The sequence below is a fragment of the Schistocerca gregaria genome, chromosome 3 (genome assembly GCF_023897955.1).
Source record: "Schistocerca gregaria isolate iqSchGreg1 chromosome 3, iqSchGreg1.2, whole genome shotgun sequence".
Lineage (NCBI taxonomy): Eukaryota > Metazoa > Arthropoda > Insecta > Orthoptera > Acrididae > Schistocerca > Schistocerca gregaria.
The window spans coordinates 406,346,047-406,360,212 of record NC_064922.1 but is presented as its reverse complement, the minus strand read 5'-3'; the positions used below and the strand labels follow the sequence as shown (position 1 = coordinate 406,360,212).

Below are 14,166 nucleotides of genomic sequence, written 5' to 3'. Positions count from 1 at the left end.
TCGCAGTTTTCGCTGCGGTAATTGCCTCGCGACGGCTTGACACAGAAATGAACGACACAGGCTGAAGCTGGCATTTCCATTCCGATGGCTGCCGTTCTCTCCACATCCGTTACATGCCCAGCGTCACTTCATTAGGAGGGCGCTGTTTGATCGCTTCAAAGCAATCTTCTTTCGGGCGGGGCACTTAGCAGCTAATTGCAATTATCTGGCGCCCAAGTAGTCGCTTGCATAACGCGCGGCAGGTAAAGGCCATGCCCAAACAGGCGCACTGCAGCCCGCCTGATTAAAGGAAGGCGGTCGCTTTTAATTGATCAAACGCGCTGCGCATTAATTCTTCCGAACGGCGGCTTTTAATGCGTTCATTGTTTATTTATGGCTCGTCTCGTGCCAGCAATGCAGTCTAATCCATAACTGTGACACCGATTGATGCAGCACAATAACATTCTGCACTTTGTCCGAAGTAATCTGCATTATGTGTAAATAGCTAATCATTAGAGTATAATGTTTTCACTTTTATTTAGTTTCCATCTATTTATAGCGCTCAAGCTCCATCATTTTTACGAAGATACCTTGGCCGTAAAATATCGTTGCAGGCGGCTTTGCATACACACACCCACCCACCCACCCACCCACACACACACACACACACACACACACACACACACACACACACGTCAGATAGCTGATGTAAATAGCGATAGATTAATACAGAGGTATAGGGGGTTTACGTGCCTACCACAAGTAGCTCACTCCAACTTTTATACTATGTCAAGAGTGGTTAGAGAAAGGCAGGCGAGCCGGATGTGGTTACAGCCTGCAATTAGTGTGGCTCTTGTCGACTTGGCAACCTTCTCTTCCTCTTGATGTGCTGTACACGGCAGTTAGTGCAGGGTCATTCACTCTCCTAGCGAGTAACGTGATCGTTGTTCCCCATGCAGTAGCAGTGTTCAACTAACAAGTGGACGCCACGACGTTGGGATCACGGATTTACTTCAAACTGGTACATCTTTAGTGCTCTACTAAAACAACTTAATGTGAGAGTAGTAAAGTCCACCACTACCCGCCAGGTTAGCCGAGAGCGCTAACGCGCTGCTTCCTGGACTGGGGTTGGCGCGCGAGCCCCGGATCGAATGCGCCCGGCGGATTAACGACGACGGCCGGTGTGCCGGCCAGCCTGGATGTGGTTTTTAGGTGGTTTTATACGACCCCCTAGGTGAATACCGGGCTCGTCCCCACATCCCGCCTCACTAACACGGCTCGCAGACATTTGAACAGTTGCTTCTCTGTATTGTAATCCAGACTTCGAGCAGAACAGACGTCTTCTTGGAAGGCAGAGCCTCTGGCTCTGATTTTCGCGACCTGCCACCAACACAAGTTAACATGAACCGCTTCTCTTCCGTTGTCCATTTCAATTAATTCTTCGACCTCCTGGACTGGCCTAAACCTGGTAACTTCCGAACCTAGGCGCGCCCCTTCTACACCGTACATTGAAGTATATCCTCTTTATTGTACCTAATTTCCTGTTCTGTCATTTAACGGCAGCCCTGGATGCCCACTCTCCAATCCTGACCTCTCGACCTCCTGCATACTGCCGCCACGAGACATATGCAACAACCGCCTCCCCCCTTTCCCAAACCCTGAATACATTTAAAGATTCCATCGAGCTGCATCTACTATATGTATGAAATCGTATGTATGCGAACCTTGTTCCACACTAATCGTTATTCTCGTAACGATCGTGATTCCTAGGCATACTGAAGTAAAACAAGTCATGTAACACTTCCTAATATAGTGCCTAACCTCTTTTGGCCAGGCCAAGTGCAGCAGCTAGACGTGGAATGGAATAAACAAGTCGATGGAAGTCCCCTGCAAAAATAATGAACATGCTGCCCCCTACAGCCGTCCATAATTGCGAAAGAGTTGCCGGTGCAGGATGTTGTGCACGAACTGAGTAGTCGATTATGTCCCATAAATGCTGAATGGGATATCGGCCGGTCTGCGTGACCACATAATTTGCTCGAAATGTTTTTTGAGGTTCTGTGTGAAATGTGATCTATATACCAAGCCTAATATCGTATAAGAGGCTAAACTGTCACGAATGACAATGTAGTACCAAATGCATTCAACAGATGGAACTAGGGAGGAAAATACTCGAAAATGAATACAAAAGTTAAAGCAATAGATGTATTTCAGCAAAAGCTCGTTCAGAACAGGAAGTAAGTCTTATTATTGACCACTCAGCTACAACGTAACTGGACAGAATGTTTATTCTTGAGTTACTAAATGTATTCTTCCAAATGCTGTAAAGGAGATGTTCAAGCAACCAAGACAAATAAAGCTATTTATTGTCAATAACATGAACGAATCTGGCTTCTTAGATTTACGGAAGTTGCAGATTGTAATAAAACACAGAAAAATCTAAACTTATCCAAATTGCACTTGCTAAGGTTTTAAAAACATTAGCCTCATGTATTTAAGACCAGGGAAGCTTAAATGAAATTGGGGCTCGAGAAGGTTGCTCTATTTTGAGGAAAACAGAAAAGTATAGGACGTCAACAAAATGCAACTACCTGCCCTAGATGTTACACGCCACATCAATGAAGAAAAGAAGAAACATTCGCACCTGGCATAAAGTGATCACACTTTTAAAAAACCAGAATGAACTTTTACTGTCTTCGTGTTAACTATTGAACTATGGCCATTAGAGCTGTTCATTGCATTTCCACTTATCCATCTTCCACTTATCACTTTTCGCTACCATGGCAATTCAACGCTTGTAATTTACTTTGTAAGTTATATCCATACTATGCTTAACTTTCAAAAGAAACACATTAATAGTGCAGTTATTACTATTAATTATCTAGTACACGTAAAACTCATTTCCTCAAATTCTAGATTTTGCCACTTAGAGACTTTTTTATTTCAAGTATTCCGGTGACTTGGTGCACTGTCATCCAAAAAAATTGCATCGTTGTTTGGGAGTATAAAGTCCATGAATGGCTGCAAATTGTCAATGATGGGTTCAGTTTGACAAGAGGACCCAACCCATTCCGTGTAGACACAGCCCTCAACATCACGGAGCCACCACCAGCTTGCACAGTGGCTTATTGACAACTTGCGTCCGTAGCTCCTTGGGACTGCGCCACACCAGAGCCCCACCATAAGCTCTTACCAACACAGGGACTCACATGACCAGCTCATGGTTTTCCAGTCGTCTAGGATGCAACCGATGTAATCACGAGTTCAAGAGAGGGGCTGGAAGCTACGTCGTGTTGTTAGCTAAGGCACCCGCGTCGATCGTCTGCTGCCATAGCCCATTAACGGCACAATTCGCGCGCTCTCCTAACGGATACTTTCGTCATACATCCCACATTTATTTGTGCGGTTATTTCAGGCAGTGCTACTTGTTTGTTAGCACTGGTAACTCCATGCGAGCGTTGCTGCACTCGGTCGCTAAATGAATGCGTTGTGCGTGGTGAGAGGTACGACCTGAAATTGGGTACTTTCGCCACATTCTTGACACTGTGGATCCGGGAATATTGTGTTCCGAAATGGAATATCCTATGCGTCTAGCTCCAACCACCATTCCACGTTCAGAGTGTGTTAATTCCCGTCAAGCGGCCATGATGACGTCGGCAGCCTTCTCACATGGATTACGTGAATAGAAATGACAGTACTGCCAATACACTATCACTTTATACCTTGTGTAGGCGATTATACCGCCATTTTTATATGTTCATATCGCTAACCCAAGACTTAATCACTTAAGTGTACTTTTAAATTCCCTTAACAAATACAATGATACCGAGTTTGCATCATTCTCGGACTAATTGATAAATGCGAACGGGAATGAAACAACATATCTCTAAAATGCCTTAAGTGTCTGTTTGAGTGTGTATGTGTATTAGAGGGTATTCGAAGGTACGTGCGGCGATGTTTGTTGAAAATGAAACAAAAATAGCACGGACTGAAAGAGGAGTGGATAGAGTAAGAGGAGGAAGTAGCAGTGAAAGAAAGAGGGAGAAAAAGATGCGAGAAAGAGAGGTGAGAAACAGGGACGGGTAGAGAGAGAGAGAGAGAGACAGAATATGAGAGAGAGAGAGACAGAATATGAGAGAGAGAGAGAGAGAGAGAGAGAGAGAGAGTATGAGAGAGAGGGAGGGCAGAGTTAGAGAGAAGGGAAGCTGTGTGTGCGCGCCAGGCTGGTGCCTGCAAGCACCGGCAGTTGTCAATCATGGAAGGCCTTCCGGGTGCCGGCGTGGCTGCTCCAACTCATCTCCGGTGCTACAAAACTCGATATCATCACTAAGGATAATACCTGCCACACGCTGCCTCTGGATTTATTACGTCTGCCTCGCCCTGGCGTCAGGTACACGGGCAGGGGATCGCGGCTTAGGCAGATGCCTCCCACCACAGAAACACAGACACTGTGGGGCGCAGTTGAAATTACTTGTTAGTGCACGGATTGTACGACTATATGATACGCCCCGACACACTCTCATTGAGGACGAACCAATTTAAGTAGCATCTGATTTGCTAAATGCAGAAAAACTTAACTGGTGAAAAATCGTGTAATGACTGCGATCTTTTACTGATCAAATATACGTAGACAAAATGTCATGAAGTAGGAGTAGTAATGAAGTCCCTAATGACTGCATTGTGTAAATCGATTGCCGTTTACCTTGCCCTCAATTCCGAGGGTTCGAGATAGTATATTGTACCCATATCTTGTGTGCTCCATACAATCCAATTGGCGCTATCCCCCTTTAGCGATCAAGAATGAAGGCTACCAGACTGCAGTATCCGCTACAACGCATAACGCTTTCACGTCCATCCCTGTACGCCATTTAGGAGTGGGGCTTGGAAAAAATGTCTAATGTTCACTATCACATGTCTCGTTAGAGGTTTAGGTACTACGACAGCCGGCGAAACATCATTCTTGTCACTTGTCCAACTGTCGGAAACAGTCCTCCAGTGTTGAGTCAACAATGAATGAAAGCTATACCGACCGTGCTAGGTGGGGAGCAGCCCGCTCTGCGGTCATTTTGAATGGTCCAATCACCACATAAGATAGAGCTCTAATGAGTCCCCGTTTTCATCAGCTATCTACACTGTTTATCACTTTTTACCTGTAATCAAATACAATGATCAGCCAGAACATTATGACTGTAGACCTATTACACACATGAACGCAGCCGCGCGGTCAAAGTCGTCTTGTCACGGTGAGCGTAGCTCTCCTCCCCCCCCCCCCCCCCCCTCCCGCGCGGAGGTTCGAGCCCTCCCTCGGGCATGGGTGGGTGTGTTGTTACTCAGTTTAAGTTAGGTTAAGTAGTGTGTATAATTAGTGACCGGTGACCTAAGCAGTTTGGTCCCATAATATCTTACCACAAATTTACAATTTACGATGTGAACCCATCAAGGAGATTGAAGCGTCACCTGGCGAGGAAGAACTGCTAATCAGACACACGCAAGGTGCATGTAGTATCTGTGAGCGGGGAGTCCGTATGTAGAATGGAGAAGGTGCGATCTATTTGATTTGACCGAGGGCAGATACTGATGCTCCGGAATCTGCTCGACTTGTCGGCTGGTCTAGGAGTGCTGTGGCGAGTGTCTTCAACACGAGACGAAACAAAGGTGAAACCACGTCAAGAAGTAGTGGAGTTGGGCGGTCACCCGTCATTACAGATAACGGACATCGTAGGCTGGGAAAACTGGTAAAATAGGACAGGCGGCGAACTGTGGCGTAGCTCACAAAGTTTAATGCCAGGCAGAGTACAAGTGTGTCTGTATACACAGTGCATCGTACACTCCTAACAATGGGTTTCCGCAGCTGACGACCCATGCATGTTCCAGTATTAACACCATGACTTTGGCATCTACGACTGAAATAGGCACGTACCCATCTGCCCTCGACGTTGGCAGTAACAGAGCGGTGAGCGTTGTACGGTCTGATGAATATCTTCTTCATCCTGCCGATGGGAGGGCGTGAATCCGTCGTCTTCCAGGGGAACAACTTTGCACCTGTACTGCGGAACGGAGACAAGCTGGCGACGGCTCTATTATGCTCTGGGGAACATTCACGTGGGCATCCATCGGTCCAATGGAGCTAGTGCAAGGCGTCATGACGGTCAATAAGTGTTGTACACTGGTTACAGACCACGTACAGCCCTTGGCATCGATCATGTTTCCAGAGAGCAGCGGAATTTTTCCAAAGATAATGCGCCATATCACAAGGCCAGGAGTGTGATAAAGTGGCTCGAATAACACAGTGGCGAGTTCCAATTGATGTTCTTTCATGCCATGACGCGTCGCCGCTGTTATACATGTCGAAGGTAGACAAACCGTCTATTAGGTATGTGGGCACAATGTTCTGGCTGGTCAGTGTATGAGTTCACTTTGCCTCTTTTTCCTGGATGTTAAAACTTCCAAGAAGTTTATGAAGCTACTTGATAGCCTTCTGCAGATTGTGGTTTTTGAGAAGAGTTCTTCTTTTACGATGATAGTCAAAGGATCAGACTATTGCCGTAATTAATACACTGAATTTGCATTTGAAAGGACTTCTATGCCGTTCCCGTTCTGGGAAAACCGATTTCAGGTTTTCGCATTAACTCTTAATCACTGTAGGCTAATTCCTGATTGGTCCATTAAATAAGAAACGGTATATCCTTCTCGAACCCTTTTCAAACTGTGACATTTGCCTCCAATGAAATCATAGTCGGTGGGACAGATTTTCTTTCTTTCGTTATGAAGGTTTCCTGTAAAACATTCGTCCGACAGATAACAGGACCCGAGCCCGTGCCCATACGAGGCCAACTACCTACAAAGAAATGTATTGCATTACATTTTCGTAATCAGTATGATGGGGAACTTCTGCAAGAGTTGATGTTTATGAAGACACATCATGGACGTCCGATAAGCACCATGCAAGGTCGGGAGAGGATGAAACTGTTATCATGTATAATGTGGCGGTTCAGAAGAATGTTAAAAGTAAACTGGACAAATAAATGAAACGGTGAAACGTTTCACAAGAGAAACAATTCAGACAAAATTAGCAAAACATTCTCACGAACAGTAAAGGAGTAAAAGTGTACTGTAGTACTAAAATTTGAAAAAAATGAAACAGATTATCGGAAAGAAATAAAAGAAGAAACAATTTGGGGTAGATTATCTAAGAATCTGAGTGTAGATGGTGCGCTGAAGAGAAAAAAATGAGCACAAAACAGGAAAAGATGATGCACAACAGTCAAAAAACTTCCGGCTTTTTCAAATAATCGTTCTTACTAACGTTCATTTAGCTGAGTTTGGGAAACAGGTGGCGAAAACTGAAACTGGCACACAACGAACTCTCCACCATTCAGAATACCACGCCGTTACTTGCTCACCATTTCTCTTACACAGTGAAGCTAGTAGCCTAACGTTAAATTCCATACACCTGAACAGCTGTATAAAATTCCAATGATATGTTTCCTTGTTTGTTCATCACGCTAAACACTGACATATTCATCGTAACTGTCATAGACTGGATTGTAGTTCAATAAAATGTTGATGTAGTCCTTGAAAATGAAATAATTTCAAAGGGTGGGTCATCACAGGTCTCATTAATGCAACAAAACCAGTCAATTTTATATGCCTGTGTTCATCCCTTAATGAAATGACTACTGATATCGTAAGTTCCACATTTTACGCTGTTAATCAGAATTACATTACATCCTCTGTGGTATTTACGTATTCATTTAGAGTAAACTTGTACATAGAATCGTATTAAAAGAAGGTTTCTGGCAGCTGACAAAGAGTTTGAGTAACGGCACTGGGATTCATTCACACAATTATCATCTTTTCAGCCTTCGAATTAGATTGTGAATAATTTTATTAGTAATAAGTCTTACTCTGTAACAATACCACGTCTCAAGGTGGGGAATTACTAACAAAAATGTTCTTAACCTACAACCTCACGAAACGCGTATTTGTAACATAATCATAGTTAACTGTCGAAACGAAAATCGAGCGGACAGGTTTAGCTTCTAAGCCCACGTGAAGCCTGAAATTTCAGTAGGCTTCTACTGGTATAAAATGTACGACCCACAGTCATCAGAAGTAAGCTGAATTACGTAAACATTTTATCCATACTTCTGTGGTAGTTGTCACATACTAGCGGCAGAACCTAACTTTCTTGACTAGATACGATGCAATCGTTTTTTGCCTATCAGTCTGCTAATGCTTTGAAGAACTCAGTGTTCCGTTATTCATATTGTCGTAAGAAACATAATGTTACTTGACAGAATTATATCCATTGTAATGCAACCACATTTTTTTTGTCACTTCTGGACTATTTTGTGTGTGTGTGTGTGTGTGTGTGTGTGTGTGTGTGTGTGTGTGTGTGTGTGTGTGTGTGTGGGTACCGACAATATTGTTGATCCGATTGATTCAGACTTGTGGGATAGAAAATCAGAGATACAATGCATGGTAATTATACAGGAGAGGTAGTTGTAAAGGAAGAGGAGGAGGATAGATGGTCCATGAAAGAAAGATAGAGCATCTGTGCTTGTCTTTGTGAGTGTGTATGAAAGAGTTGTACGTGTCCAAGGTATACTTGTCCATTTACTCTGCGAGCAACGCACAGGGGCCTCTGCGCTGCGCCTCACGTTGAAGTCGATGTTGGTGCGCACAGGCCTGTGGAAGAGCGGCTGTGGCGGCCGGTAGTTGTTGCCCAGCGGCGCGTTGGGCTGGTGCCCGTCCCCCTGCATCAGCCGCCGGAGCCCGTGCAGCTGCAACAACAACCAACAACGCGCACTGAGCAGGCAGCAGTCACTGGCCAGTGGGAGGGTGGAGCATTGTTGCCCGGCCCCGTGCATCGACCACCAGAGCCCACACGCTACCTAGGGCTGTGCAGGTATGAGCAGCAGCGCTTACAGGCTAGCCTTCACACATTCCTTTTAAATATTTTGTGACTAAAGCCTTCTGGCCTGTTATTTATTTTACACGTGACATGTAAATACTGTCTCTGTCTTGTATTGTTAGCCAGTACTTACACTTTTCTATATAAAAAAAAATTTCCCATAAATTTGTAATTATGTTGTAGACCAATTTAAATGTCTAAATTCTGATGAAGGCGCTCTTAGAAGTGTTGAAACCTGGTTAAGAAGACTAAAAAATTGTGACCGAGGGCTCATTTGTTTAAGTTTTAATTTATAAACGGTCTCTGAACCAAGCACCCATGTTCGAAACTTTGCAACGAAACATCATCGATATGAGCTTTTGGAGCGAAGTCCCACTCGTGTACCCTTGATGACTGGGCGACACAGAGCTTTTGGTCTCGCCTGGGCCCGTCGACACCGACATTCGGCTGTTGATGGCTGGAAACATACTGCCTCGTCGGACGACTAACGTTTCACATTGTGTCAAGCGGATAGATGTGTATGAGTATGGAGACCACCCATGAACCGATGGACCCGGTACGTCAGCTGTGGCTATTCAAGCTGGTGGAGGCTCTGTAATGGTGTGGGGCCTGAGTATTTGGAGTGATATGGGACCCCTGATACGTCTACGTACGACTCTGACAGGTTACACGTACGTAAGCGTCCTGTCTGATCACCTGCATGCATTTATATCCATTTTGCATTTCGATGGACTTGACCAATTCCAGCAGGACAGTACGACACCCCACGCGTCCATAATTGCTACAGAGTGGCTCGAGGAACTCTCTTCTGAGATTAAACACTTCCGATGGCCACCGAACCTCCCAGGATTAACATTATTGAACATATCTGGGATGTCTTCCAACGAGCTAATCAGAAGAGATCTCCACCCGCTCGTACTCTTAGGAAGCTATGGTCAGCCCTGCAGGATTCGTAGTGTCTGTTCCCTCTAGCACTACTTCAGACACTAGTCGAGTCCATACCACTTCGTATTACCACACTTCTGCGTGCTCGCGGGGGCCCTACACGATATTAGGCAGGTGTACCAGTTTCTTTGGCTCCTCAGCGTAGAATGTAATCCTCAGCCATCCTGGGTCACTGCGAGCAAATACATTAGCTGATGCCACTGCTATACCAGTTGTTTTGGCTCTTCAGTGTATATCTAACAACATTTGTCCCATTCAGTTACTTTCAGAGTGTTATATGATGTGTTTTCTGTGGAGATGATTTGTGATTGATTTCTTACGTGCACATTTCGTATCTGTGCATAATATACAATTTTAGATGTGAGGCACTTGGAAATAATCACCTGGTTACTATAGTAAAACCACCTGTTCTTAAATGCATTGAGGCTTTTTGTGAGAGCAACAATGAAATTTATTATACGCGCTGACGACACCGTAAACCGTCAAAACTACTTTACATAAGTAAGTTTTATATTTGATAATGGTAAACGGGTTGATACCAGAATACAATAAAAATACATTGTATTCGAAACGGAAATAAACTGTTATATACCCAAGAGTTTTGCGCATCTGCTCGACCACCCTTCTTGAAAACTGGGACTACCTGTGCTCTTTTCCAATCATTTGGAACCTTCCGTTCCTCTAGAGACTTGCGGTACACGGCTGTTAGAAGGGGGGCAAGTTCTTTCGCGTACTCTGTGTAGAATCGAATTGGTATCCCGTCAGGTCCCGTGGACTTTCCTCTGTTGAGTGATTCCAGTTGCTTTTCTATTCCTTGGACACTTATTTCGATGTCAGCCATTTTTTCGTTTGTGCGAGAATTTAGAGAAGGAACTGCAGCGCGGTCTTCTTCTGTGAAACAGTTTTAAAAAAAGGTGTTCAGTATTTCAGCTTTACACGTGTCATCCTCTGTTTGAATGCCATCATCATCCCGAGTGTCTGGATATGTTGTTTCGAGCCACTTACTGATTTAACGTAAGACCAGAACTTCGTAGAATTTTCTGTCAAGTCGGTACATACAAGTTTACTTCTAAATTCATTGAACGCTTCACGCATAGCCCTCCTTACGCTAACTTTACATCGTTTAGCTTCTGTTTGTCTGAGAGGTTTTGGCTGCTTTTAAACTTGGAGTTTAACATCCGTATTGTAAACACAGTTTCAAGGCCTTGGATATATTCATAAAACATCCAATCCTTTAAATACTCGAATTCACGTGTATAAAATAGTTTCAAATGATCTTTGCAAATTAGTCAGCATGCCAAATTTTTGCCTTTAAGCATGTGAACGAGAAAAAGTTTAGAAAAGCTTTGGAACTCTGTTTAAAGTATGTTAGAAGTCACTAAATCCTTTCAGTATGATAGATGATGTAAATATAGACTATGTACATTGCCTTCCATTTTAAGCAAAAGCAGTCTTTATGACGTCATATCTACTGAACTATGTGTCATACCATCACACAACTTTCAGGTACATTCAGTGGTATAGGTAGATACTGTCGGCAAAGAGTGTGCCAATAGAGAGAAGAGTAAAACACAGAAATGAATTTCAAAGGTCATACTAGATTTTGAAGTTTTACATCGCGCCATCTTAAGAAAAAGCTACTTTTTCACGCATATGCATGATAATTCGTCATATGTATTGAACTATGAGTCGTACAGTAATATAATATTGTACATTCAGCGATACAGGTGATACTTTTGCAAATTGAGCATAGAGCTGGTAGTAAAGAAGCGATAAGTCAAAAGGTCATGCTTGGTGCTGCAATTTTAGTGTATGAACAACGGGAAAAGGCTTCGTTGTCGCTAAGTGCTTTCATTCTCAAAAACTTTATGAATGAAGTACAGATATTTGCGCGCCGTCGAGACACACAGTAACCATAATACTTACACTTTTAATGTGAGATTATACCTAGTAGTGAGAAATTATCACTGCTTTTTAATTTTTATATTCGCTCAGTAATTAACCATGTTAAGTATTGAAAATCAATTTTTTTTTTTTTTTGGTCGCTGCACTGCAACTGGTACCCACTTCCGGGTCTCAGGATAGAGATTCAATAATATAGATATTGATACTACCCACTGCCTAAGGTTTCAAAGGGCCAAACAGAAGTTTATCAACATCACACAGTCAACAAATACCGACTTGTCGTAGCTTTTCTAAGACGTGAGATTAGTTGCTTATATAAGTAATTATAACGCAGCTTCTGGTTGTTATATAATTTCCAAACCAGTCATCCATTTTCGCGAAGATATATGGTCAGTTATTATTTCCAGTAGTCAATGTAGTTTTCCTTAAACCATCATAAGAATAACGTTAAAATAATGATGCACAATACGTTGATAGATTCCCACGTGTGACCTAACCATAGACTAGTGTCAAAATTTTGTCACTTCACCTAGTGAAATAACAACAACAACAACAACCAACTGAAAATAAATGCAAACACGACTAAAAGTAATGGTGGTAGCTACATCGGACAAACAAGTGACGGCAAATATTAATATAAGGAATACATTCCTAATGTATGAATGCTACGAACAACTGAATACAGTTCTAGTAAGTGACTATTATTTCACAGAGTATAGTGAATATTAAAAGAAGAATTTCAAGGCGCAAAACAAACCTTCAAATAAGTGAGTTATTAACAAACATCCCTTTAATACAAAAAGGAGAAATAAAGTCAAGAAATTTATTTGTAGCGTTTACAGCTATGAGTGTGATGCGTGCGTTACAGAGAAACAAAAAAGGAAAGAATTAGAAGCAGTAGAGTTGTGTACATGAAGCAGAGCCACGAAAACATCCAGGACTGAAAGAAACTGTAACGAACAAATGTTGAAAGAAATGAAACGGATAAGCAGTTTGATAACCAGAATCCAGAGAAGAAAAACAAATGTAATTATACGCCTTACTGAATACAGCAGCTTTACAAAATAGTTGAGAAAGAAAAATCATGAGAATAAAATCAAGCGGCAGATCAGAACATATGTAGGCCTGTGGGCACTACTGCAGCAAATGTAAAAATGGCAAGAAACTGAGAAGAAGTTCTACATCAACAAGGTGATGCCTTTAGTGTCTGTTGATGGTGATAACTGTGCCGTCATACAATGATCTTATGTTATTTACTAACGAAAGTTCGCTTTGTAAGACTAAGAACAATATTAAAAATTTTCTAAAATTAGAACAAAACTATATTACTTTTTGGCAGATTGATGGACTTTGCTAACAATTTAACGTCATTTATTAAAGATGATATTATAAGCTTTCCCAGACTCATGATGGTAAATGGATAATTTCTAGTGGTGCACTGCAACTTCGGAATCATCTGACACCACTGACAACTAAGAAAGACGATACACATGAAGAACGTGTTCTTCAATAGAGAACATGTTTAACTGAACGTGGGCACAGGGTTAAGTCCTGAAGATACATTAATTAAAAGTAGTGTAATCAGGAAACATTGTTGCTATTGCAGAATAACACGAATGAGGTTCTGCCTAAATACGCACTGGTAGAATTCAACGCAAGTTAGTGTGGCGTGAAAGCGAACTGTGAAGTGGCAAATCCACGTTTGCGAACATAGAAGAGTCGAACAGCACGCAGTTGTCAGAGTTTTATTTTCGCTGGCTGTGATCTTGAAATTGCACATGACACGACAAAAGGGCGACGTTTCAGCAACGTCACTGAGCTCACGCAATTTAAAAAAAAAAGAAAAAAAGCATTTAAATGTCGGTTCGCCTACTGGACACGGCTCCGGAAATTCTTTCAGCCGAACAATCGTCGGAGCAACAGTGCGTGTAACACTCAGAAAACAACGGGCGCGGAATTGCACGCGCGGCCTACTGGCGCTGTCGAGTGCTGGCGCCAGGAATAAATTATTCTTCCGGCGCGCATTGTGACAACAAAAAGGCGTAATTGTGATCAGATATAATCCGGACGCCACCCGCATAACTTTTGATATTCTCATTCCATTTCACGGCATTGCGCTAATTTTTCGGCAATATCGGTGCGGGCAATAAAACTCTAGCAGCGGCTGGCCGGGCATATTGATTCGGCAGTGCGCGGGTGTCCGGGTTTGCAATGGGATCCGTGGGAGGTGGCGCCAGTGTAGGCCTGGTGTGGTGGCACAGTGGGCCGCGCCGGGTGCTGGCGCCAGTGGTGGTGGTTTGGGGTGCTAGTGGTGCTTCCAGCCGGCGGCGGGCTGGCGCCAGTCACGTCTGCCCGACAAATGGCCGTGGGGCGCGCTGCACGCTGAACGGTGGGGCGGCGCGACGCAGCCGCAATCACTG

General features: G+C 43.3%; 1 protein-coding gene across 1 annotated transcript in view; it reads right to left on the bottom strand.

The window, feature by feature from the left end:
• The window catches only part of LOC126355132 (carbonic anhydrase-related protein 10), a 2,094,013-nt gene that overhangs the window by 50,234 nt on the left and 2,029,613 nt on the right, over positions 1–14,166 (bottom strand). The window contains exon 9 of the mRNA XM_050005316.1: positions 8,619–8,765. Coding sequence (XP_049861273.1) covers positions 8,619–8,765 — 147 coding nt within the window. The remainder of the gene's footprint in view (positions 1–8,618; positions 8,766–14,166) is intronic.